Here is a 27,937-nt window from a genome sequence, read left to right as displayed (position 1 = left end):
AAGAAAAAAAATATCATGAATGGCCAATTAAAAAGAAAAAAAAAGATTTGATCAACCTTGTAATGATAGAGAAAACCTAGAGAATTAAAGAGTCATATGTAGATATATATATATGTGTGTGTATGTATACATATACATATATATGTATAGGTATATACACACACACACACACACACACATATATATATTGGGGTTTTTTTTAGAAATCAGTGAGAAAAATGCCATTGACAGAGATCAATACATTAACTGAACTTATATTATCCTCTATTAATCTTACTTCCTACAGCTCCTGGAAAGGTTTGCTTTGGAAAACATTTTTTTTCTTTGCTGCTATTGGGGGTGATGTGGTGGTTCGTCTTGGCTTTCTATTGTAACAAATCTTGTGCGGTCTTCGTAGCAAGAGCTAACCCCTTTCCAAGTTTCAAAACAAAAATCTGTATTACAGAAGGGTATTATTTCATATGTGATAGCAAGTCTGACTTGTATTTACATGCATTTAGTCTGAGGTTTAAATCACTTTATCACTTATACTGTTCGAACTGTCATAAAACCATCTGCTGACTTACAGGTAACATTATGCAGGGGAGATCACATGTCCACATTGTTAGAAATGCTGACCATTTTTTCTGACAGCAATTCTGTGTATTTATTGGGCAGTGTTTGGTAAATGTTCACTGTCTGTTACGCTGTGAGTTTAGAGGGTTGAGTAGATGTTGTCCCTGCTTTCATGAGCTTACAGTCTAGGAAGAGAGATGGTCCTTAAAAAAACAGACACACGGCTAGTTATGTACATACAAGTTATTATAAACCCTGGGAAGGAAGGAAAAAGGACTAGTAGGAAGACATAATTTGTATGCGGCGGGGGGTGGGGGGGAATTCATCAGGAAAACAATGAAAATAATGTTAATTCAATGGAAATGGTAAAGAATGTGTTATTAAAAGAGACAAGGAAAGGAAAATGCATTATTGGATGAATTCAAATGTGGTTAGTTCCCTGAAAGCAGAGTTCTTGGAAAGATACCTAAAACAGCCATGCAAATAAAGCCAGTTGCAGATCTAAATCAAATTACCCCCCGACTGAAGAAGAAATATAACTGTAAGCAATTAAGAATCTTTATGAAATTTTAAAATAAGGCCCACAACCCCAGTTGTATATATTTTTAAAGTAACCCATTTAATAGCCACCATGGCTGTGTCACAGTCTTTGAAACCATCTGCAAAAGGGTATCCATTATGTAATAGGGCCTTGTTCCTACTAGAGTTCTGGGGCTTATTCTGTGTGGGAGACTCCTCCTGAAACAAAAAAAAATTTCTAGGCAAGGCTGAGAACAGAATAGGAAAACCTCCTATTGATGTTTCCCTATTTTCCCTTTACCTAACTAAACAGACTTACCTTTTTCTTTTTCTTGAATCTGGAGAGAAAATGAAATAGACCGAAGGTAACATTCCTGGGGCTCAAATAACTATTAACTGGCTGAAATGAGAGGGTCTCTCTCTGACCCACCTCTCAGAGGAGAGAATTGCGAGCGAATTGCTTCACACAGTCTGAGCATAGGTGGGAGTCCTTCGGGGAAATTAGAACATGAAGGGTGGCACTCTTTACTCAGTATATACTCTCCAACACAAATCTTTGTGTAAAAAGATTATCTTCCTTAAACAAATTCTTAGAATTATTGGACCAAGGAGTAGGAACATTTTTAAGGCCCTTGATCTGTGTTTCTAAATTGCTTTCCAAATAGATTTTACACCAGAAATGTATGAGCCATTCCGTTTTTTAAAATCACCTTACTTCTATTTGGAGTTTAATTTCAACTAACAAGCAGCCCCCTAAAAGTAAGTGTTTCTCAAACAGGGCTTTTGAAATTTATATTTTCATGGAAATAATATCTCAATTGTTTTACATCTAAGAGCTACATGAAATATGTTACAACATATTGCAGGGAAAATGAATATAATCTAAAAAGGAGAGAAGACTTCCCAGAGAGTAGAGAGACAGAAATCCAAACACAGGGAATAACTAACTGTATGCAAGGCAAAAACTTCAAAGTCTGCCTTGAGCTGGCTATGATAAAGAAACCTCACTCATTCAAAAGCATTAATTGAGCACCTCAGTTTTGTCAGGCACTGTGCTGGGCCCAGGGTCACAAAGATGCATGAGACATGGCCCCTGCCCTGGAGTTTATAGGCTCCACCCCTCCTCCCTCCTGAACTCCATGGCACCTGACTCAAGAGTGCCTGAAAACTATGGTATCTCACCTTTCTAGAACTAAGATATCCACCCTGAAATCTAGATGGTCATCTTACAATCAAGAAGTGACAATGACCTCTTACTGGCAAAAAAAAAAAAAAAGGTGGGGGGGGCGGGCAACAAAGTTCAGGTGTAGACACTCCTGTGTCTTTACAGCAGGGCCCCTGGTCTCCCTCAGTTCTTGCTTAGTCTTACTTTACACACAAGTCCGAGAGCTCCTTGACCCAGCTGGGAAGACCACAGCAGACTAGGATCTTCACATTAGAAGAGACAAGAAGGGTTGGTGATCAGGGAAGGTAACAGAAAACTGAGAACAGACCCGGAGGAGGGGGGAGTCAAAAGAGAGCATTCTGTGGCTTGGGTTCTGATTAAGGAAGAAAGCATACATGAATTTTAAAAATATTTCCATCTAACATTTAAAAGTACATTATCTGGAACCCTTCATAATGAACATTAGGTGTCTCTCAGAAGGCTTTATGGGATCACAGTACAAAATACACTGAGAAAACTATTGCAATAAACTGCCTCATTTCTACATTGTCCAGTAAAAGAGTCCATGAAAAATGACAGCAACATGACAGCCAGCAAGTATTTTTAGGAGACTGAAATCCAGTGGCGGAATTGTATAAAAACTATCCATTCTATGTTTCATTCTAAGCTTCTGAGGAAAAACTAGGAATTTTTTTCTGTTCACTCTAAGACAGCTATTTAGATTCCAGACTACACCTTCGTACCCACTGCTAATGTAATGTCTAAACCCTTCTCCTGTTCTGTTGCTGCAATATTCCAGATTTACCCTGTGTATTAATTCCCTGTTGCTGCTCTAACAAATTACTACACTCTTAGTAGCTTAAAACAGCACACATTTATGACCTTAAAGTTCTGGAGGTCAGAATCCTAAGTGGATTTCACGGCAGAGATGCATTCCTTCAGGTAGTTCTAGAGGACAATCTGTTCTCTCTCCTCTTCCAGCTTCTAGAAACCACCTGTATTCCTTGGCTCCTGGCCCCTTCCCCCATCTGCAAAGCTAGCAGTATAGCATCTTTGAATCTCTTCCTGACTCTGAACCTCCTGTTTCCCTTTTATAAGGAGCCCTGTGATTATCTTGGGCCCATCTGGATAATCTCTCCATCTCAAAATCCCTAACATAATGATATCTGTGAAGTGCTTTTTGACAGTAAGGTAATGTATTCACAGATTCCAAGGACTGGAATCCTACTACACTCTAGGAGAAAGTATTAGCATTATTATCTCACACTGCGTTTGGGAAAACTGAGCCTTCCAGAGGTTAAGTGATATGTCAAACCTGGGCCTTTGGCCTGCAATGCCCAGTGTAGTGCACTCTGGTGCTGACATTAGAACAGTGCTATTTGCGCTCAACCAAAAGGGAGGAAAGAGGGAACCCTATCCTAAATCTGTTTGCTAAGTGTGTGAAACATCTTGTCAAAATGCAACAGCATTGCGTAGCTGTCTCATGTATTCATCCAGAAACCCCAGCCAGAAATGGACTTTAACACTTTCAAACAGTCATGTTAGAATTTTGGTGAAAAAAATAACATTCGTCCTTTAAGAAGGAGGTGTGAAGAGGCTGTCCTTTCCAACGTCATATCCAAGCTCCTACTCAAGTCCTGTCCTTTTCTTCTGTCTCTGCATTTCCACTAGCTCCCTCCTCTTTCCTCCCCGGAGTGAGTGCTTCCCTAGAGAGGCCCTTCTCCTCTGTTGGTACTAGAGTATGCTCTTGGCTGGCAGTGACAGGTCGCTGCTTGGGGGAAAAAAAGGAATGTCAGAGTCACCTTTTCAAGGTCCTTGAAAGATCCTACCAAATGAGGTCTGGGTCTTGGAGCTCTTGTGTGGTTGAAACCACAGAGCCATTTCTTGACAAAAGCTCTCAGCCCTCCAGATTTCAATTGTGAGAAAACTAGAGAGAAGGTAAATAGTGATAGAGAATCAGTCTTTAGAGGATGCTCTCTAGCATTTTCTTGGCTGAATGTCCACAGGAGCCATTTCCTCAACACTTTTCAGGATTGTCTTGTGTAATGATAATAAAAGGGTTAAGATTCTTAAAATTACATCTTAGAAAATGCTTTCTAAAAGAGGGCATAGAAGATGTTATTCATAACATTAAAATGTCTATCCCCCTGCCCCCACATTGAATTGTTAGCATCATACTCCCCCTTCCAATGTGATAGCTCCTTCTCCTGCACATTAAAGGAAATAATCCAAAGAATATTCAGTGGTAGAAATAGAATATGACCCCAGAGTAGCCCCAGATGCATCTGTCCAGAATCTCTTTGCAGATATTTTATAGTGACTTTGGACCAATGTAAGTACTGCACTCTTACATCCTGATGTCTTGAACCGCCGGCCCCCCTCCACCCCAGAGAAGCTGTAACCTTGTGAGGGAAAAGAACCCTCATCTGATCTCAGAAGAACAACAGGAAACTCTCTGCTTACCCACTCCCCATGACCAAAATCCCAAAGGGGAGGATGATGTGTTTGCCTTTCAATCCCTAACCACCCCAGTCCCCAAAACTGCTCCGTTTAGAGAAGAAAAGATTCACCCTCACACAGTATGGTGCAGGATTTGGAGAATGATATATTAGGTTCATCTGCACAAAGCCTGGCCACCTCTGAGACCGTTGGCATGTGCCCATGGCCTGTGGCATAGACTTTACCTTTTTGTGCATTTCCAAGGCACAAAAGAGAAACAATGGCCTTGTCACTCCCAAGGTATTATTCCCCAAGAATTGATCCTGCCTAGGTCCCTATCATGTCCTACCACAACTGGCAGTGTGACTTGGGATGTGTCCCTTAACTTCTCTGGACCTTAGGGGCTTTTGCTTTGTGGTTGTTGTATTTGGGAAGGGGGGTGGGGAGGCTTCTTGGTTTAGGGGGGTGGTTTTGTTTTTGTTTTTGTCTCCAAAACTAGAGACTTAGAGCAGATAACCTATAAGTTCTTTACAATCTGTACCCCTGGTTTTCTTATATGGTTTCTGTCTTCAAAAGTACTTGTGAAATCTGTTAACTGTTTCAGAAAATGCTATGAACAGGCATAGACACCTCCCCCCTCCTCCAAGGGTCTTAATAGGTCTTAAAGATCTGCCTACGATAATGAGAATTCAACAATAATAGAAAATAGTTGATAAAGGGTCATATAGGGAGAAGTATATTGTCCACTGGAGACATTTTTTACTATGCCTCTGCTTTATTTCTCCTCACTCAGAGCATCAGAGCTCCCAAAACATTATTTAGTTAGAAGAATGTGCATTTCCAGGACAAAATCCTCAAGGTAGGTAAATCATACTTGAACAAATTCGGGTCGATATTACAAAATCCAAAGTGAGAAGAATGATAGGTTTCAGAACCCAGAAAAGAGAGATACCTTGTTCCTCTCAATGTTGACAACATGCATGATATCCCAGGGAATTCCCTGAATTTTTCCATAGAACTGAATTGGATCCAGACCCTGTCTTTGGTTTTGGGGAATATGCTTTGTAGTTGACACTCTGGAGAGCAGTTTAGTCCTTTGGCATCTTTTGTATCTATTTGAAATATAGGAATTTTTGGTTCTTCTGGTGTTAGTTACTTATAAATAGCTCCATGATATAATTCTAAATTGGAGTGGAGATTTGATGACAAAGTACGCAATTGTCCCAGGAGTGGTAAGAGACTATTTCATTTCTTCTCTTAGAAGGAATTTTTCAAAACATATTTGCTTCTCACTTCCCAGTTGCAATTAATGCCACACTTAAGAGAGCTTAAATACCACCTTTCATTGTAAGTTATGTGCCAGTTGGACATAATTGTGACTTTGGATGCTTATTAGATCATTTGAGGAATCTCAGCCTCCTTCATTCATTTCTTTGTCTCCTAAAGAAGGCAAATTATTTTACAGATGGTTTATAATTGAACTGAAACTCATGTTTAATGCCATTTGTGCAGTTCTTACTGACATATTCTGCCTTTCTGTGCCTTGAAATATAACTGTCTTGTCAGCCCAGCACCCAAGGGCTGTCCAAGTTATGAGGCTGTTTGCTACCAGACAAAAAGATGACCAAGAATTCTACCAGTCACAAAGAAAGCTGGATTAGCGTACACTGTCATAAGGAAGACCTGTCAGTTTGCTTTTCCTCTTTGAATTCCAAAAATAATACGTCAAAGACTGATGAGAAATATTTCTAAAATATTCTACCACACTACAGAAATCTTTCGTACTCTGTACATGTTGGAATCAGTCAAGAAATTCTACCTCTAGAAGATTTTCTCTAAATTATTATTTTTCCTGTGGTCAGTTCTCCTGCCAACTTCATGTTTCATAGCTGCTCAGTTTTAATACAATGTCTGCCACACGGTAGGTGTTCGGTAAATGTTAACTAATGAACAACAGCAACAAAAAGTATAAACACTAAGCCAAACAGGAGTACAGTACCTACACATTCTTTTTTCACCTTGAACCCAAGAGTCATTAAATAATAAGTGTGATCCCCAGTTGATCTTTGCTTTGATAATTCTTAACTGCTTCTTTAAAACAGAGGCCTCAACTCCTGAATCCAGCTAATGCTGGGTGGGAAGGGAAAACAGTCTAGGCAAGGGCAAGAGGAAAATGGTGGTCTTTGATAGAATTGATGGAAATTGTGTCTTGATGCATTCCCATTATGACCACTGTCTCCACCCCAGAGATTCAGCTGTGCCTGGAGTCACCATAACAGTATTCAGCTGACATTCTACTGCTCTTTCCATTGGTCTTTCCTGATAAACTGCTTTTACTCAGCAAAACTCTTCAGCAGACAGATTACTGCATGGAATGAAACATGACAAGAAATTAAAAATCTTTTAAGGCGCTACGTGTCTTTCTCTAGTGATGTATACATTAAAAATTAATAGTAATGATCCTGTGGAGTGCCTGGGTGGCTCAGTCAGTTAAGCGTTTGCCTTTGGCTCAGGTCAGGATCTCACAGTTCGTGGGTTCAAGCCCCACATCAGGCTCTGTGCTGACAGCTCAGAGCCTGGAGCCACTTCGGATTCTGTGTCTCCCTCTCTCTCTCTGCTTCTCTCTCTGTCTCTCCCTCTCTCTCTTTGTCTCTCTCTCTCTCTCAAAAATAAATAAACATTAAACATTTTTAATAAAAAATAATAATAATGATCCTGCATATTAGCTATGATCTGAAACATGGCTTCCATATCATGTATTTTGGGGGAAAAAAGATTAACTTTGTTCCTATTTGTCTTGGCTAATAGAATACTGATGACTAAGAAACTTTCTCCAGATCTCAATAGTTGTGCTTTCAAGAGGAGGTGAGGGAGGAGGATGTACATCCTTCCTGCGTAGCTGTGTGTATATTCATTGTGAGTTGTGTGATTTGGCTAAACCGGGGAGTGGCAATACTGTTCCCAATATTGTCATATTATCTTTGGTTCATGTTTTTGAATATATCCAGAGGGGCAAGACAATGAAAGTAAAGATTTGAAATCCATACCATAGAACAAGGGTTGGAAATAGATTCTATTTAGCCCAGAAAAGGGAAGACTTAAAGGGGTTTGCTGACTGCCCTCAAATACTTGAAGAACTAAAACTATCTTGGCCCCAGATAGTAATGCTACAATTGATGAGTAAAGATCCCAAAGAGGAATATCCAGAGCAATATAAACAGTAACTATAAACTGGAGAGGGGCTGCCCAGAGGCAATGAGTTCTTCCACCCAGGATATCTCAAGGGGAAGCATGATGATTGCTCCTTAGACGTTACCGAAAGAAGCGTCTTCCTCTAAGACTCCTGTAATCTAAGATAACATCAGGTAACATAGATGACCTAGAGGCAACTGACCAAACATTTGTACTATGTGCCCATGGGGAAGGGCATAAAGGGACACTGTTGTTTAGGCCTGCTGGGATCAGGTGGAAAACACTCTCTCTCTTGTAATTCATTTGGAAAGTTTTCACAATGAGGTAAGAAATTTTTTTAGACTCTCCTTAGAGAACATGAGCCCAGCTGAAGAGTATGGGAGGCCATTGGTGGGGGAAAAAAGACAGAGATGGAATGGTTGGATATTAAATAAGCTTGCCTGAAGAGAGGGCATAGTTCAAGAGTGAGAGAAGTCAAGGAAAATTGGGTCATCAATATAATGGACCCACATAAAAGGATAGAAAAGCAATAACTATTTTAGTGTCAAGTTGTTGATTGTATGAATGACCACAGCTACTCACAGCCCCCACCCCACAGAATGGTGCCATCACCAACTCAGTACTGAGAATAGGAAAGGTGAGTACGATTCATGATGGCTTGGGTATGGTCCCTGCAATCTGGATTCAGTATACATCTCTTCCTTGGTTTTCAGATGATGACCTGGAGGTTCAATATACTCTGGAATTCATTTTACTATGTATATCCTTTCCCTTAATTTTTAAAGCAACAAGTATTTTCAATATAATGAATTGATTGCTACCACCTGGTGAAAAATATATTTCCAAGCAAATTCTTGTTAATGAAAAATCTTTTACTGACATAAATATGGCCTTCTCTTCCTAAACGAAGCCCATGTCAGTTTGTGGTGCTGTATTTCAAAATTTTTCCATTAAACTAAAAGACTAGTTCCCCCTTGAGACAATTATAGAATCAGAATCATTTCTTATTTAACATTTTTGAGCCAAGAAATGACCATGTACGTCAAATCACCGAAATTATATGAAGTTTAGGTTGAAGAAATTTTAATATATTGTGATTGGGAACATAACACCTTAACTCCATAGATAGCAATTCCTATTCTCTGGGATCTTTTTATACTTCTTAAGAAGAAAATTCCCCAAGGATAAGAGTAAAGCCCAAAAAGCTAATTTTAATATTGTAAATTCAGAAACTAAAATGGGACTGACTCTTGGCAGTTTCAACTGAAACTAGCCAATTCCCTTATTCTGAGCTTTGCAAATAGGATCATGTTATACGCGCATGCGCGCGCACACACACACACACACACACACACACGCACACACTTGAGTTCTTTTGGCTTGAACATGTCCACAATAGTATTTTGATAGGCTAAGGGTATGTTCAACACGAGAAGCATGCTGACATACTCAAACCAGAAAAGTATCCCTAGGAACATCCTCTGGCCACAAAAACAAAATTATTTTTTCAATGAAAAGATGGTTGCTTGGTGTTTTTGGACATAGAATATTACCATTGTACCGTGTCTATTTCTTAAATTATTATTGTCAAACTGTGTTCTAAGAAGGCCCCAATTGATAAAATATCTGTCTCTGACCAGACCACCCTGCTGCATAGAACCAGCTCTTGTTTGACAAAAGAGAAAGGAGTGATTTTAGCAATTTAGAGAAACTATCTAATAAGCGCTGCTAAAACCAGGTCGGATAATCGATAAGTCTTTATTTAATATAATAGTGACCTTCATGCCATACCCAAGTATCTGAAAATAAAGACATTTTTGCCACCAACGCACCTTACCACTGCCCCAGTTTGTTTATTATTAGACAACCAGAGATGTCCAAGTGGCATTGCTGGGGTCTGATCTTAATTCGGAAACAAAGGTAAGGCTCCTTCCCTGATTACTTGCTCAGCCCTATCTTCCTATCCTATTCAAGAGCAGGTCTTGTGTGCTAGTACACAAGAAAAATCATCTCGTCCATTCAGAAATGGAAATATATACATAAGAGAGAAAAGGGAAAAATATGGAAAAGCAAAGAATGGGTAAAAAAAATCATCATTTCCTAAACAAAAACCCTTTAAGAGGCCATTGTTATACAGGTAGTAACTTCCTTCCAAGGTAGCCAAAAGGGGTAAAGTGTTACTCTTGGTCATCAATGGGTAAAATCTACCTCTAAAGTTTCTAAATTCAACTCTAAAATATTGAATTAAAAGGGAACCTTCCAAGATACTGTCTCTACCACTGAGAATTGGGAGAAGTGAAAGCAATTGTCTGTGATATTTGAGGTGTCCCGTGCTCTTGAGTCCTGGCTGCTGAGAGTGCCCTCCTAGCCCCAAGCCACGTTGGTTTTGTAAATGCCTCGTGGCGCCTGCGGGATGGATGAGGCTTTGTGCACACGCACTGGTAAGGCAGGTCTTGGGGAACCGTGCACGGGCAGGTACCAGATTTCTGATCTCTAGTTTGCGTTGATCTTACATTTAGACACAGATTCAGAAGAACAGACACTCCCTTTTCCAGTGCCTTCGGAAAGATTGCCGCTCCGTAGAATGAGTCCTTTCTCCTCCACCCTTAATCTACAACCCAGCTTTCCCGGGAGATCCTACTTTGATTTCCGACCCTCACCCCACCAGCTGAGCTTGCATTCCTCTTTGCAGTCTCTCAATGCACCGGGTGAGCTGAGCTCGTCTGACCTTTCCCCTTGATCTCTCTGTGCCTTGATGGCATCTTCCGAATACCTGTTTTGTTCTTGCCATTCATGTGCATGGAGAGGGCAATGAGCTAGTCTCTATGTCTGTGGCCTGCTTCCGGTCTGAGGAGCATTTGGATGCTGGAGCTTTGTGGCGTTCTTGTTTGTGTGGTGTAAGGCCCAACCATCGAGCTGTGGTCAATGTACAATGGCATTGGACAGTGACGAGCGAAATGGTTCTTTTTGCACAAGCTGGTACCGCCACGGATAACCCGCTCCGTCATCACATGCAGTGGCATCGCACGGCATAGGCTGGCTGAGTGGAGGCTGTGGCCTTCGTTTGGAGATTTGCAACCCTGCTGTATCCAGGAAACCAGCTGTGTCTGGGAGACTGGATCAGTGCATCCAGCTCATAGTGGTCTGATTAAACATAGACTCAAGAGATCTTTATTGGAAAAATAAAGTAAAAACACACCAACAACAGAATGCATCCTACAAAGCGGGCAAACCAGAGAGCAGAAAGTGAAAGTATTTTCTGCAAAAGCCCGTGCTCACTGGTAGGACGGTCTGGCTCGTGGCTGATTTTTTTTCCCTAGCGAAGGGGAGGGATCATCACTAGCCAAATTAGAAACCCTTAACTGGCCTAAGGCCCAAAGATCCAAGTCATGGAAAAGGCTGGCTTCCCCCAAGTTTCCTACAGCCAAGCAGGTTGTGACAGGGCTTCAGGCTGATTTCAGGGAAGCTAGACATGCGTTACTGTGCCATCAACTCTGTCTAGCAAATAGACCCCGAAAACATCTAAGATGCAGACCTATTTGATCTCTTCAGGACTATATTGTAATCGTGGATACACGTGGTGCACATTTCACATTTCCAAAGGTTTCTTTTGTTTTTTATTTTCTTCTTTTTGCTCATCCCACATCCCGGAATGAAGAAGGCCACAGCATGACAGTGCAAAAAGGATGCAGGGACTTCAAGCTCCCTTTAGAACGACCTTTTTCTTTGTGCTTTTATGTTTCTTATTGTTTTTCTGTGCACTACTGGCTTTCAAGACATGCTTTGTTATGGAACTCTTTTCACCTGTGTCCAATGTACTGAAATATTGTTGTAGTCTTTGTAACACGTACTGTCTCGAGAATAAAATGAAATGTGGATTTGGGGAGATGTGATGGCTGTATTTCACAGCATTGTGCTCATTGTATCGTTGAACCTTAAATGTATGGTGGTATGTTTTAAATAGTGTAAAAAGATTTCAGAGAACTTGTTTTGAAAAAGACTTGCACAAGGCATGATTCATTTAAAATTTTCAAAAGCCCTATTTAGATTCTACAGATTTATTTCCAAAGTGGGATAGGCGATTCAGCTTTAATCAAACCCCTGTGGTCAGTACTCACTATGCTCTAACCCATGAATAGGAATTTAAGTGATAATTGGTGGAAATTGAACATAAAAATCAGCCATGAGTCGGGAGAAGATGATTCTTTTGTCTGTGAACTCATCCCATAGTAAAATAAAGTAACCAAAAGTAAGGTCATAACCTTTCAATTTTGTGTTTTAACTTAATCATTAGTCCTTTTTTTATGGTAAGTTGCTATCTTAATTCTAAAATTATTTGAATTCAGTGTATTATCATTTGATTGTTTTAGAAATTACTTTATAAGGGTCTTACTGACTTAAAAAAATTAAATGATCCTTTCTAGGGGATACCCTAGTGCTCCTCAAAAATGCATTTTCCAGCTCAGTCCCCAACATGACTTGAAACTATAGTTTATACACCTTCGAACATTTTAAGACTAGACTGCTTCCTCCCCCCAACCCAGTTTCTCATGGAGTAGCTGGGGGGGGGGGGGGTATCCAAATCTTCTAAGATTTGGAGGGGGTGAAAAAGTTCCACAGGTGATTCTAATATGTCTCTGAGACCATCTTACCTCCACCAGGGCCCCCTCCCCTCCCTTCGGTAAGAAGAACTGATATAACAAAATGATCTGAGAAGGGGATGAAGTAATTTGTTTTACTACATTTAATTCATGTCATTATTAACAATTATCAGATGCTTTTATTAACATACAAGTTACATTCCATGCTCATTTATACATATATGTGTCATTTAACTTGGGCCCAAGTCACGACAAAGGCCTTCCTGTATCACCAGAGTTAGAAGTGCGTGGACAAGTAATATAGAACAGAGTTTTATCAAGATCTGTTGGTTTCTCCATTTCAATTGGGTGAATTTTTCTCATTTTTATTTTGTATTTTATTTTGTTTAGCTTCCCTCCCACCCCACATTTTTCTCATTTTAAACAGTAAGCCTTCTTAATATGGAAATTTTAGTGGAAAAGGTTGAGCGTGGGGAGATGATAAAAATTTAAGCTGTATAGTTTAGCATCAGTTGGAGGAGGATTTGTTAAATGGAAAAAAGAAAGATGTACTCTTCGTTTTGAAAGAGCAAGAGAAACAGTTTTTATCCAGAAAACTAAACAAATATAAAAAGGGCTTTGGTTTTTCATGAATCAGGCCTCTGGTGACTCTTTTCAGCTGGTGCTTTTTCGTTGTATACAAATAATTTTTATCGACCTGGTTGCTGTTTCATAGCTTTGATGTGTAGTATCTCTTTATAGGATGCAATTTTGAGACACAATCTGCACCTTACTCTCAATTAGGCAAGTACACCTACTGTGATTGTCATCTTTTACTTTTGTGGTTGGCATGCTCAATCTCCTTCAGCAAATAAATGGCGGCAGCTTATTTTATGTCAATAAAATTGTCTAATTGTCATTAAAATCCTATTATAAGTTTCTCAAATACTTGGAAAAATGTGTTTTTAAATTTTATACCTAGAAGAAGGTTACATTTCCCCCCCCCCCATTTTTCTTAAACACCAATGCACTCTTTATGAGCGCTCACGTGGGTAAAGGTACCAGTCAGACCAACTGTTGTAATGTTTGCAGTGTCCTAAATTGAGTCCTTTTTTGGTATTAGCCTATCAAAAGAGACCTGTTTTCTTATCAATGTCAATTTTGCTTCCTATTTCTCTCTCCCATGCCTTTCACTTGGAATGACAACAGTTGACATTAAAAAGCTGTTGGCAGGTATGGAATAACCTTATTCTGTTACAAATAGCAAAGACCAAAGTGCATGTGAGGTGGCTCACAGGTTCAGTAAATCAGCAATGACATCTCTCCAGAGTGTGTTATTGGTAGGCGGCATTTAGAACTCGAGTCATAATGATGTGTTCAAAGATGTCATTCTGTGTTCACCCAATGTCCAAAATACCTGCTGCTCCAGCAAAATAGTTTACACGTTAGGGTCAGGAGTAACATGCAAACTGTTATTTTTAAGGTACAAAGAAAGCAACCTGTCTTAAGTCCGAGTCACAGTCACTCATGAACATCAGCTCATGTTGCCGACAGCTTCGCAGCCTTTAAGCTTCCAGTAGCGCTTAAGGAAAATTTCAAAATGACTAGACTTCAGCACTTCTGCCGAAGGGATATTTGCTGGTTTCACTCAGTGTGTTTTATCCCTCCTCCATCTAGGACTGTAGATCCTAGCCTCCCCGCCTCAGGGTTACACAGGCATCTTAGCGCACCCTCTCCCTTTATGTCTCTGGTGTACTGTTGTCCCAGTCACCGGGTGAAGGGACTTGCACCTTCCAAAATCGATGCCACCTCACTCCCGGATCACCTGGTTGGGAGTGCAGTCTGAGTCAGGTAACCCCTGCTGAATCGGTCTTGTGTCCTCCGTCTGCTTCTGGGTGCAGACAGTGCCACCTCCCAGGACGTGCCCCCGGTCTGCTCACTCAGGGCCCCCTCTGGCCCCGGAAGCCTCCTTCCTGCATGGCAGCATGAAAACGGGACACGACACTCCTCACCCGCGCAGGAGCGTGTTGCGGCGTAGAGCTCTCTGGGTCTGCCTTAGTAACCGCACTCCCTTCTCTTGTTCCCAGTGGCCTGGTTTGCTTTCGACCCCGGTTCGGCACACTCTGACATCATCTTCTCCAATGACAACCTGACTGTGACCTGCAGCAGCTACGATGACCGGGTGGTGCTGGGGAAGACCGGCTTCTCCAAGGGCGTCCACTACTGGGAGCTAACTGTAGACCGCTATGACAACCACCCTGACCCTGCCTTCGGCGTGGCTCGCATCGACGTGATGAAGGATGTGATGTTAGGAAAGGACGACAAAGCTTGGGCAATGTATGTGGACAATAACCGGAGCTGGTTCATGCACAACAACTCGCACACCAACAGGTACCCAGCGGCCCCCAAACCGAGCCTTCTTCACGTTGGCTTCTGGTCAAAAACGAGAGCCCAGGCTCAAAGTCCTGTTAAAGAGATGACATTAAGGGAGCCAGGCAGGTGGTCTTCAGTGGGTAGCACGGGAATTCTACCACTCTCCATCTCAGTGTTTATTTGTTTATTTTATGTATATATATATATATATATATATATATATATACACACACACATACATATACATATACCTATACATGTATATACACACATACATACATATATATGTGTATATATATACACACATATATATGTATATATGTATGTATGTATGTGTGTATATACACACACACACACACACACACATATATATATATATATATATATATATATATATATGATGTTTTGCATAATGCCAGAGACATGAGCACTTTTCTAGGCCCTTCACTGTTCTATTCCACCATGGCTGGAAACTAAGGATTCCAATGCATATCCATTTCAGGAAAACATCCCAGGATTCTAAAATCCCGAGCTACAACTTCCCAGGAAAGTCATTGAGTTTTTCTGAACCTTCATCTCCAAATCCACCAAATTAGGATAATAGTATTTTTTCATGTGGGACTGTTCTCAAGATTAAGTGAGATAGATATGGGGAAATGCGTCACATCAGAGGCATCTGAAAACAGAAGCCATTGTTCTTCTTGTTATGATTATTATTACTACCACTGCCCAGAATAGAAGCCATTCATTAAACTAAATCTTATGGATATCAGTTTGGGTAACTTGAGAACCTTTAGCACCTACTCCTTTGGGTAGGACTCTCTTATTATTGTATAAATTTGATTTGTTTGCTGGGGAAAGAGAACATAGAAATCTCCTTAGGTTTGCCTCTAACAGCAAATCAGAAGCAATTATAATTTAATCTATGCTACACATTTTCCTCCTACACTTCCTTTATCATTTGGTTTGTGTAAGTAGAGAGGTGTCTTTCATGGATCCTCATCCACCTTATTCTCAAAGATTTCCCTGAGATACGCTCTCACTGGTGTTTCAAGGAAAAAAATAGAGAGTTCTATTCAGTCAGACCAAAAGGAAAGCGAGTCTGGCAGTGGTAGGCTGGTGGGCTCCACAGTCTCACCTTTTTCTGGATACATCATCTCTGCTGCTTCTCCAGCCAGTAGGATTCTTAGGACCTCCACTTCCTACTCCCTTAGACTTTTTCTATACACCTCCACTCAGGTGTGCGTTGTCCACTATCGCTGAAAGTGAACATACATGTCCTTGCAGCCTGATATCAAATCCTTCTAGATGTAGATGAGCGGTCACCTTTGGTGATTTGCACGTGGGGGAGCCCTCAGTCACTAGATTCCTGATGCCATTCCCCGAGGTAGCACACTTACTTTTCCCTTCTAGCTTCTTTATTTTGGAGTGAAGGAGTAAAGAATAACACAAGTGTCACACTATGCAAAAAAAAAAAAAACACGTTCTTGAAGCTGAACACGTCTGCTTGCGTGCAGACTGCACGTCGCCTGTGCTGTCATTGTTGAAGCTGTGATTAACAAGATGCAACGTACAAGCCTGTCTTTTAACCGCTATGTACAGTCTGTATTCTGCATGCCCGGGGGGGGGGGGGGGGAGGAACAACACTTACCAATTTGTATGCTCTGCTGAGATCAGGGTGAAGCTCAATATTGCTAGACCTCAAAGAGTTGGGAAGTGGCCGGTAAGACAAATCTGGTCATCCGTGTTAATGACTTTTGAGAAACCACCAACTGAAGCATAAGACATACTTTGTTTTAAAATGACATTTCAGTGCAGGTTCTTGAAAACCACTCCATCTTCTACAATATAATTGTTTCACTTTGCAGGGGAGAATCCTCTTCGATGTTGTCATTTTATGGACAGCCTTCTCAATTCAAACTCAACAGGCCAAAAATTAACATCTTTCCGGAATGAGTTTTTCTATTTAATGAGTAGCATAAGGCCCCAAATCCAATTTTTCATGCATATGCTTTAGATTTAGCTTAAGTGCCTCTTTATTTTGACTTTCAAATTAAGTCATTTTGGAGTTGATGTTCAAGCCACACCATTTGTGCAAAGTACACAGCACAGCTGTAGGCAGAGCTCTGACAGCCCAAAGCCTACTTTGTTTTTTCTTGCACTTTACTGATTTGTTTTCTGCTGCTGTGGTTCAGTGGTAGAGACCTTCTGAGAAAGAGTTCACCCTCAGCAACAGCAGAGCAGTGTGGTTGACTCTATATTCTCAACAGGGGGCGCTATCTCCCCCCAAGGGAGTGAAAATTAGTGTGGGGGTTGGGGGCAAGCAAAACATGTTACTCTTTTCATTCACAAAGCACAGATATATACACAACACATAAACATATGCAGCATATCTGTGATATGAAAATTTTATGTGAGGAGGGGTGATTAAGGAAAAAAGGTATTTGAAGATGCTCCTCAGATGTGGGGAACGATACTGTTAAACAGGCCGAGAAACACTGGTTAGTCAAAAGGGTTTGTACATTTAGCACAAAAAGGGGAGCTTCTAGAATGATGACACGTGATGTTTTCTTTTCTCACAGAACTGAGGGAGGAATCACCAAGGGGGCCACCATCGGGGTGCTCCTCGACTTAAATCGGAAAACCTTGACATTTTTTATCAACGACGAACAGCAGGGGCCCATAGCCTTCGAGAACGTGGAAGGCCTGTTCTTCCCGGCCGTCAGCCTGAACAGGAACGTGCAGGTAAGCACCGCGCCCCCGGGTGTCACCTCGGCTTCCGCTCGCTCCGCTTCAAAGGCTGCCCGCGGGCAGTACATTGATCCCCGAGACAGGGAAGCCAACCGTGTAAGGCCCAGACCAAGACACGGAGGAAAGGAGAGGGGAAAGGGATCAACGGTGACAACTGAGATGATTCCAGATCAGCATCAGCCCCTTCGTTAAGCTTGGACGCAGTCTAATGAACAGCGAATTGGAACTCTGTTCATGGTTTGCTATTGATCGTCCCCGAGGCCTAGATTCATCCCTAGTAGGAACGAAACCCCTGAACCAGCTGGAATGAAAACAGATGGAATGACTTATGCAGAGCGCCAGAAGCGCCCCAGAAGTGAAGGTGTGAGACTGAAGTTTTAGCACCATTATCAGAAATCCTGAACATCTTCTCTGCACTCTTACTCGGTTCTATTAGGTGCCACAGGGATAGAAAACAATCCCTGCCTGTGGGCCACTTACTTAGGATTTACTGCAAATGGCAAAAACTACAGGTTCTTCTCATGCATTCACTCAACAAACACCTACTGCGTGCCTTTAATACGTAAGGCACCATTATTATAATTACTGTAAGTATTGTTGTTTATCAGTGAAAACAAAACATGCAAAATTGTGCCCTCATAGAGTTACAGGAGATAGAAGAAATAATAAGCAAATTACTACGTTAATTATATAATGTGTTAGAAGGCAATAAGTGCAAGGGAGACAAGGCCAAGGGCAGGGCGAGGGGGTGGAGAGTGCTGGGGTCGGAAGGGCGGGCAGCTGCAGTCTGAGGGTAGGTCTTATTGCTGTGGCAGGTGAGCTGAGCCTTGGAGGGGGGTGGGGAGCGAGCCGTGTGGAGGTTTCCTGGCAGAGAGGGCAACCAAGACAAAGTTTCTGAGGTATGAGGGGCCTCACAGGGGCAAGGTGGGGCCAAGGGGCCACGGCTGGGGCAAAGATCAGAGAGCCGTGGGGTGCCCTGAGGGGCTGCCCCTGCCCTTCTCACCTGGAGCTCTCATTATCAGCTGTGCACCTCATTCAGCAGACGGCTGCCTTAAGATACATAGGCCTTGGGAATCAAAACACTGCAGGTGATTTTTGCTCTGTTCAGAACTGCAGTCTCGGGAACTATTAAAACAACAAAAAAAAGCATTGTCGTTTATCAGTGTGTGCAGTAAAAGTGATTGTAACCCAGTGACCTCTGCCCTTCTCTCTTCCTGCGACTAGACCGGGTTTTCTGGGAGGCTGAAATCTAATCTCTCAGAGGTCAGCCTCTACCTTGGAAGGAAGAAAACCATAAATTGCCCTAGAAGTGAGTCTTAGAAAAACCTCCTTCGAAGTTTTCCACATTTTCAGCTGTTTCCCCTTCCCAGGAGTATGGCACTCAATGCTCTTCAGCGGTTTCCGGGATGTTCTGAGTATCTGGAGAAAGACTCTTGGGCTGGGGGAGACAGGGACAAGAAGGGGAGGGATGACAGCCCCGCATGGAACAGTTCCAGCCTCATCCGTGCGGCTTCCCACTGAAGTGCAAGGCTGCACGGAACCAGGGAAACCGTATAAGTGCCCATGTTTCTTCTTACCTGGCAATCACCTGTTCGTTCCCCATACGAAAGGCTTATCCTCCTGGGAGTGACTAGTGGACAAGTGGTAAGGGAAGGGTTGTTTGCTCACCTGTTCTCTATCCATGGACTTGGCAGTGTCACTGCGTCCTCGCCAACAGGCTTTGCTACCTGCAGATCAATGCCTGTGTCTTCAGTCATAAGGAACACGGTCTTCCCAGGATCCTTAAAAGAGGCAGATGGATGAGAACCATATTATCAAGTGTCTCCAGGATTTGGGAGCCCACCATGGTGGCCAGGCTCCTCGCACAGGCAGAATTCTACTAGAATTCTCTTTAACGTCTACTAGAATAGACGTTAAAGGAAGCCAACAGGGCCCCTGTTGAATTAGGAACACATGCCCTGTGCCCTGGGGAGGGGCATGCTGGGAGGGTTCCCGCGGTGCCTCCAGGACTCACAGTCTCGTCCCCCAGGTCACGCTTCACACCGGGCTCCCAGTCCCCGACTTCTACTCCAGCAGAGCATCAATAGCCTAAGGACGACGGGCCGGGCCGTCCTCACCTCTGCCTGAGAGAGCGACAGCAAGAGCTCAGCCAGCATGCAGAGGGAGCACTCCGGAAGCAGAGGGGGAGGAGGAGACAAAAGCTGGACCCCCGTGTCTTCACACCCCACAGCTCCACCCCTTCTTTTCCAACCCCCTCCTGCTCTGAAGCCTGCCGTCACTTCCGCGTCCAGCAACAAAGGACCTAGACAGCCCACCGTGTCACTTAGTTTCCACTCCCAGATTTTGCTTTCATTTAACTTAAGTTTCTTTTAATGTAGGTGAGTTCTATTTTGTTTCTTTTCTGATCATGTTATTGGTGACTTACTGAACTGCTACCACCGAGAGAATATTCTCCTGATGACCTTTTTCTTAAGCTTTCTGACAAAGAGGTTGTAAAGAGAGGCGGGGAAGAATGAGTTGAATTTGGAGCTTGCAGTTTACCTCCTACAAGGTTCTTGCCCCGTTATCTCTCATGCGGAGTTAGCCCTGCATAGCTAGTCTTTGAGAGATGGGCAGAACAAATGCAGCATTGAGAGGTTATACTATCCATCGAAGCACAAAAATATTAGCCATAGGGCTACACAGAGGTTCACAGCACGTAGGATGATTAGGATAGGCCAGAAACCCTGGTCATCGAGTCAAACTAGAAAGTCTCTAGACACAGGCAGACCAGGAGATTTATGATTTGGTTCATTTATTTAATACAAGTTTTTAATTGAGAACCTACTATGGACCAGGCACTGTTCTAGACACTGGAGACACAGTGGTGAATACACAGGTGTGGTTACTGCCCTTCTGGGGCTTATATTCTCATAGGAAAGCAAACTGAAAATAAAACAATTACAAAATTGTTACAAGTACTAGAAAGGGAATAAACAAGGGCCAAAGAGGCTCATTGGCAAGATCTCTCAGATCCCCAAGAGCGATGCTAAAAATCTACACATTCTGGCCATAGCGGCAGAAACATACCAACTCGATGCCTTTTCAACAACGCTATTTTAATTATGGTACCTGCTGCCATTCATCACAGAGCCCTTCTTGGACAGAAATGACGTCAGCATTCTTATTTGTTAATGCTGCAATGACACTAAGCCTTAAAAATAAATGTGAAACAAAAGCAACCAGAGAGAGACCCCATTTTCAGTAATGGGGGATCTGAAGTTGCAGTCCACAGCACCCCCATTCTCAGGATCAACACGCTTGTCTCCATGTGTACCTGTGCCTGTCACAAATGACCAATTCGTCCACTCTGCTGCCATGCACAACCCAGCTCTCTGGAGTAGTTCAAACAATGTGTGGAAGAAAAATGCGATTGTGCATCATGGCTGTGACTGAGAGCAGAACAATAATTCTCATTACTTCTCTAGAGAGATAGACTCGCACAGGTTACCTTTCAGATTCTTTAGTTTGACATGAAGTTTTAGAAAACGGAGAACAGGGAAAGAGGTCCTGATCAGTTGCCTAAGCATTTGCCAGTGAGCCAAGAAATTCACCATGAAAAAACAAGAATAACAAATAGAAGAGGTAAGGTGGGAAGGCTAACAAACTAAAGTTTTGGCAAAAAATAATATATGTAAATAGCTGATTATTTCCTTTCGTGCTTTATTTAGGTCATTTCTATCAGTTACAGTGTTTTTCTAGTTAAGCGTACCTAATTTATTGAATGGGTGCTATCCTGTTTACGTCCATCTTGGTTTCTTGGCTACAGAAAAACTCTGTTGCAGGGCAACACTAGTTTGATATTTGATTTACTCTCCAATGAGACTCGAAGGCTGGGCCGCTGTAGACTCATAATTACTCTTGTTCTTTATTAAATTCATCTTGCTAATTAGATTTCTAGTGACTTGTAACACGTAGTTTACACAGAATGGCCATTGTAGATGCATACAGCTACTGTACTAGAAAAAAATGGATATTTCTGGTGTGCCAATAAAAGATTTTTATGAGGGAAGATCACATGTCTCTTCAGAATGTCGTGGTTTTTACCTAGTTGGGATGACAATTCACCTTTGTTGGAACCATATTTCTCCAGCCGAGTGTAATTAGAAAGTCCCCCGAGCTCTTGAAAATATTTGCTCTTCATCTGATTTCCTTGGGAGCCCTGGCCCTGTCTCCTGGTGATACCCACCTCCTGAATCTTAATTTGGTGTGAAACATTTGGAACTTAGATGCTGTTTGGGTCTGCCTCCAAATATCAGGGACTTACTTTTACAAGCCTGCTCCTGAGAAAGGCCATAAACGTGTATTGCAAAATACAGTGTCACTGACTTTTTCAAACCGGTGCCTCCAACATTGCTTTGACTGGCTGAACCATACAGTTGTTTTTAAATAATCACAATAGTATTATTGTCATTACCCTTTTAATTTTTTTTTTAACGTTTATTTATTTTTGGGACAGAGAGAGACAGAGCAAGAACGGGGGAGGGGCAGAGACAGAGGGAGACACAGAATCAGAAACAGGCTCCAGGCTCTGAGCCATCAGCCCAGAGCCCGACGCGGGGCTCGAACTCACGGACCGTGAGATCGTGACCTGGCTGAAGTCGGACGCTTAACCGACTGCGCCACCCAGGCGCCCCTGTCATTACCCTTTTAAAATGAACTGTTTTTTCGGGGGGGGGGGGCTGCCCAGTGGCATAGTCGGTTAAACGTCTGACTTTGGCTCATGTCATGATCTCACCGTGTGTGAATTCGAGCCCCACGTCGGGCTCTGTGCTGACAGCTCTGAGCTTGGAGCCTGCTTTGGAATCTGTGTCTCCCTCTCTCTCTCCCCCTCCCCCACTCATGCTCACGATCTCTCTCTCTCTCTCTCTCTCTCTCTCTCTCTCTCTCTCTCAAAAATAAACATTAAAAAATTTTTTAAAGAGGAACTGTTTTTTAATATTTATTTTTGAGAGAGAGAGAGAGAAAGAGAGAGAGAGGGGCACAGAATCCGAAGCAGGCTCCAGACTCTGACCTGTCAGCACAGTTCAAACCCACAAACCACGAGACCATGACCTGAGCTGAAGTCGAATGCTCAACCGACTGAGCCACCCAGGGCCCCTGTTTAGTTTAGTTTAGTTTTGTTTAGTTTTGTTTAGTTTTGTTTAAAGGAAAACATCACCTGCAAGCGGCTGACCTTGGTTTTCATCTCAAAGCAGCACACTAGGCAGTTGGAACAGCTCCTGCTCTGTGTTCACCCAGGTCTCCCCACATCCTCGCCCCATACCCTGAAACTTCCTTCTTCTTCTATGGGTCCCATTGCTTTCGTGGTTTTCTTTCCTTCTATTCTCTACCTAAGGCAACACATTAGCCACTTTCTAGTCTTCTCATGGCACTAAGGTTAATGGAACTTCTGATTCCTGGCATTGCCTCGTGGGATGATGAAGTGATTTGCAAAGATCTCATCCTATTTTCTGGAAGTGAAATCCCTTTTTTCTGCCTTTAATGGGTGCATTAATCTTTTGCTCATCTATTCAACTCACTGATAAGAAAGGAGGACTTTCTGTTGAATCAGGATTTTTGATCATGAATCAAGGGAACTATAGCAGTTAAGGAGGTTCTCGGATCACACTACCTTATGATTACTGCGAACATGCTAACGATACCCACATCTGTTTTTCAAATATATGTCCCAGCTACTTCCACAGATACTGGCGTTTATGGAAAATTGGGTCTGACATAAGACATCACAGGCAACTGAGGCTTCCTAAACCTTGTCTTTATCCAAAGAGCCAGGGTTTCGGACACACACAGAATTTGCGGGATTGAATAAGACTGTATGGTGGAGGCACCTAATTAAATACACACAGAAAGATCAGCCTAGTTTTCGGATGTATTGTCTGCTCCACGGTGCCACAACTGCACTAAGAAAAACTTCAGGTACAGATTAAATGTCACAGAATTAGCGGTGACATAACCTGGTGATGGTACCACAAATCACTGAGCTGTACACTTGAAAGGCTGAAGGGCCGTGTTGGACATGACCAGGACTCTCCTTATCCCCTCCCTCCAGCTACACCCAAGTCTGTTCCTATTTCCCCCAGCGTGTCCTCTGAGATAAAGCCCAAGGCAGAAGAAGGGGTGTTGAGGACCTAGGAACAGACTTCCTGACCCTACTTTCTCCTTCCCTTCCTTTCCTTTCCTTCCCCTCCATATTCCCTTGGTTGGTGGAAGGGCTTTGATTTGCTTCCTCTCCCCATCTGGTGAAGATTGCCTCTCCATTTCACTCTCAACCTCTCTAACATGGACTTTAACTTGCCCCTTTCTTGAGGGCCATGATGGTGGGGAGAGTAAAACCCTGACTGCCATTAAGGAAGCAATTAGAAATAGCTCTAACATACCCCCAGTGGTCATGAATCTTGCTCACATTTGTCTTCCTTCTCGCACCAGGTAAAAATAAACGTTCACCATGAAGTCTAAAAGAGTTAATATTTTGGTTGGTAATTCTTGCCCTTTTTTCTCCAATATTTTTTCCTGAAACTCTCTAATGATGAGTATAATAAATTTTAATGCCATCAATAAGCATGGTTGAATATTAAATTTCAATTACCTGCTAACAACTTACAAACCATCTTGTGATGTATAGCCACAATTTGTAACGTGTACAATAAAGGAAAGCATAACGCTTAAAAAAAACCACCTTGATAAGAGAAACTTCATGAAAGTATAAATCAGTGGTTTTCAACCCTGGCTAAAATTCTCTAGTAAGGACACTATGTCCAACCATGCATTTCTATACGTTCTGCACAAAGGAAGGGGCACAAAGTGAGATCATGCATGTAAAAGTGCTTCGTGCAATCGAGATGAAAGGCATGTTAAATGTGAGTATTAATTATTAAGTAACCTCTACACTCTGCATTATCAGACGACCCTGAGAGGAAAAAAGTATAGTGACCATGAGCAGCATCTGGCGGTGACTGTCTGAATTTGGGCCCTGGCTCCAAGGTATGCCCGCCGTGTGCCCTGGAGCACACGATGGAAACTCAACCATAGTTTCTATAGTCTAGAGATAACAATAGAATAGTTTTGAGGGTTAAATCAAACAATATGTGCAAATCACTCTAAGCAGCACTTAGCCCGCGATGAGTGCTATGAAGTGGTAGGTATTATTCATTTGTGTGCAATCTGTTCATGATGCCACTATCCCATCCCCTCCCTTTTTTATTCCTAAGATCCCAACTGAATATCAACAATGATTCATGTAATCGTCTTCTTGGGAGACAATGCCTATCTCTGGAGCTTGACAAAATAGTTCTTTTGTTAAATTAATGGAAGACTGTAGGCAAGGACATTCTGAGCAAAAAGCAGTAAGGTGATTTACATGACACGTTAAAATCTACTTCAAAACCACAATAATCAAAAGGGCCGACTATTACTCAAATCAACTACCACTCAGAAACAGAGATTTCAATAGATGTTGAACAGAGAATCACAAAAGAGGGAATGAAAATTACTCAAAAGTGATGAAAAATATTTGAAAGTTGGTCAGCTATTTGGAAAGCAAAGCTATATTCTTAATCACATCAAAACCCAGATATTAAGATATTAAACATAAAATATTTAAAACTTTGCTAAGCCAGAAGAGATTACAAATACTCATCTGATCTTTCTCAAGGAGGTTTATGTCACTGTAAATTACTTTATGCAGTAAGCTTACCCATTTTCTAAAACTCCTCCACAACTTATATTTTACATTTTGAACCCTCCTTTGTTATCCCTGCCTATATGTCATACCCATCTGTTTCCTTCTTTTATTAACTGGGCCCATCTTTCTCCTGTCTAAACCTACTTCGAGGACTACAGACTTATTGACTGTATTGATTTATTGCTATGCCACCATTTAACAAACTACTTTTAAGGAAATATGAAAGTATTAAATATGAACTACTCTGCACTCTGTTTCTGGAGTGTATTTTCAACCTAGTAGTTAATGAGTTTATAATGAGCACGTCGTCTGCGGTAAATGAGGATCCTAACACTTCCTTCTGTAATGCTGATTTCCACATGTGATCTGTGAAAAGACCGCTCCACTCAATATATTTTCCTAATTGCCTGGTGGGCCGTGTGGCTGTCAGATGTGAAGAAATAAGTCCCCCGTCTTCTCGGTTGGCAGGCTTAAAATGATGAGCAGGTGAAGGTTAATTGCAGCTTCTCCTGAGGTTAGTTTCGTCGCTGGCAATACAATAGGCTCTGCAAATATGCAAACGTTAATGCCTAAGTATAGTGATATGCTCGGACCTGATAGACCTGTGGGAAAAAACTGCAAATATCCATTGGAAAGAAATCAGTCCATCCTAGAAACGTAGTGCAGTTAACACCTGCAATTACACGTACTGTAAGCTGCTCGGCCATCATCCAACTTGGAGGGACACTTTTTCCTGATGTTAAAAGAACCTGAGATCCGTTCTCCATGCCTTGGGGATGGGTAGAGAGAGGATACCACTGGATCAGAGGAAGCACTGAGGTCCAGTCCCGGAGCATTTGGGATGCCGAAACAAACTCAAAGGGGACAAGAGAGAACAGGATACAGGTGCATCTAATGCTCATTGACAAGGAGCATTAGATGCATTCTACACCTCCTTTTTTTTTTTCTTTAGAGGGCTTGAGTGTCAGGCTTTGTCTTTAAGCCTCTTGTCAGGTCTTTGGTAGTAACTAAAGGAAAGGCAATCACTCAGACACATTCCTAGTAGGAACTATCAAATGTGCAATAAAGGACAACAAAGGAACATCAGTTTTTCCACAAAATGGGTCTGAGCCAATACGTTATTTTTCATGGTCTGAATCTTCCTGGGGCTGGGCTAACAATAACAATAATACCCTGTTTTCTTAGATCTCTTGTTTTTCTTAATTAATTTTCACACTTTAACATCTCTGCAATGAAGATACATCACACATGTGTCAAAAGAAGGTCACCAGCCACTGGTACAGGGGTGGTCCTCAATCTCCACTGCACATTGAAATCATCTGAAGAACTCTAAAAGTAGTGATATCAGACTACTTGGTTTGGGATTCGGCCTGAGGATGTGGGAATCTTTTAAGTTGCCCAGATGATTCTAATGTGCAGTCAGGTTCGAGAAGGCAGAGAACGAGTGGATGGCATCCACTCACAATTTTCACCCCCTCTGCGGTTAGGAAATTCACATGATGTGGGTCAGTTCGTCACCTGTTACTTCTGTGGAGTTATTTGCACTGATAGCTGGTGAATTTATTCATTTATCTATTTTTATTATTTTTAAATTTTAATTCCACTACAGTCAACATACAGTCTTATATTAGTCTCACGTGTACAGATAGCTGGTAAATTTAAATCCACATTGCAATTATCACTTAAAAGGCCTTTTTAAAGATTCCACTAATAATGCAACATAGAACAAAATTTTGTGTATGCACAAAATTAACCATACATTGGATGCTGTGATTGAAAGCAGTAAAAATTGCCAAAATTCTGATAACAGATTATAAGATTTTCAATTGTTAAGACCAACTGATGTGTCAAAAACTATCATTCAGATGCCCAAATCTATCAAAAGCTTCCAGCTCTTCCCAGAAAAGCTCTTTACTTGAACTTACTTGTAATTATCCGCAACAACACAAGGTAGCCAAAAAGGAAATGCAAAGAAACTAATGAAACCCCACATAACCCACAATATTCTTTGACATGTGATTAAATTATTCTGCTATATCACAAAGATGCTAACAAGGTCCAGATCACCAGCAGCGGTTACCATTACATTACATGTAACAGCCAATGGCCATACTTGATAGGCATGTTAGACCCAATTGTGATCGTCATCCTGAAAAGGAAGGCAGAATGTATTTGTAGAGATAAATCTATGATGTTGTAAATTAGGTTTTTTAAAATTGGGTGCATTTAACATTATATTTGGTTGTGGTTTTCTCCAAAAGAGTTAATGTGAAGTCCGTGGTACATCTTACAATCTCTGACAAAAGCTTGTTACAATTGAGAAATACGCCAATAATATTAGTGGTCATATATTGAATCACCTTGTTTTCCATGCAATGTACAAGAGGCTTACTTAATTTTCATCTTACTTATACATTTTTATTATTAACATTTAGAAATGATAAAAATTGAAACACCGAGAGCTTAAGTAACTTGCCTAATGTCACCCAGCAGGCAAATGTTAGAGTCAAGGATTCTGTTTTTCTCCCCCACTAACAACAGCTTGTATAATCTTTATTTTAGCCTATAAAATCTGTTAATTTCTTTTAATATTTTTATTTTTTAATTTATTTTTTACTTTATTTAAATCCAAGCTAGTTA

At 41.7% G+C, this 27,937-nt stretch overlaps 1 protein-coding gene across 9 annotated transcripts in view; it reads left to right on the top strand.

Annotated features, from left to right (window-relative positions):
- The window catches only part of TRIM9 (tripartite motif containing 9), a 112,542-nt gene extending 90,912 nt beyond the window's left edge, over positions 1 to 21,630 (top strand). For 2 of the 9 annotated variants that reach the window (XM_019833003.3, XM_019833002.3), the window contains exons 8-13: positions 10,390 to 10,578; positions 13,213 to 13,254; positions 13,660 to 13,683; positions 14,538 to 14,841; positions 17,406 to 17,568; positions 19,604 to 21,630. In XM_019833003.3, coding sequence (XP_019688562.1) covers positions 10,390 to 10,578; positions 13,213 to 13,254; positions 13,660 to 13,683; positions 14,538 to 14,841; positions 17,406 to 17,568; positions 19,604 to 19,666 — 785 coding nt within the window. In that variant the 3' untranslated portion in view covers positions 19,667 to 21,630. The remainder of the gene's footprint in view (positions 1 to 10,389; positions 10,579 to 13,212; positions 13,255 to 13,659; positions 13,684 to 14,537; positions 14,842 to 17,405; positions 17,569 to 19,603) is intronic. The other 7 variants (XM_011283230.4, XM_011283229.4, XM_019833004.3 and 4 more) reach the window with 6 other exon arrangements.
- Positions 21,631 to 27,937: the final 6,307 nt, after the last annotated feature.

The sequence above is a fragment of the Felis catus genome, chromosome B3 (genome assembly GCF_018350175.1).
Source record: "Felis catus isolate Fca126 chromosome B3, F.catus_Fca126_mat1.0, whole genome shotgun sequence".
In the NCBI taxonomy this organism is placed as follows: Eukaryota; Metazoa; Chordata; class Mammalia; order Carnivora; family Felidae; genus Felis; species Felis catus.
The sequence above is the reverse complement of the archived record's forward strand: the minus strand, read 5'-3'. Positions and strand labels throughout refer to the sequence as shown.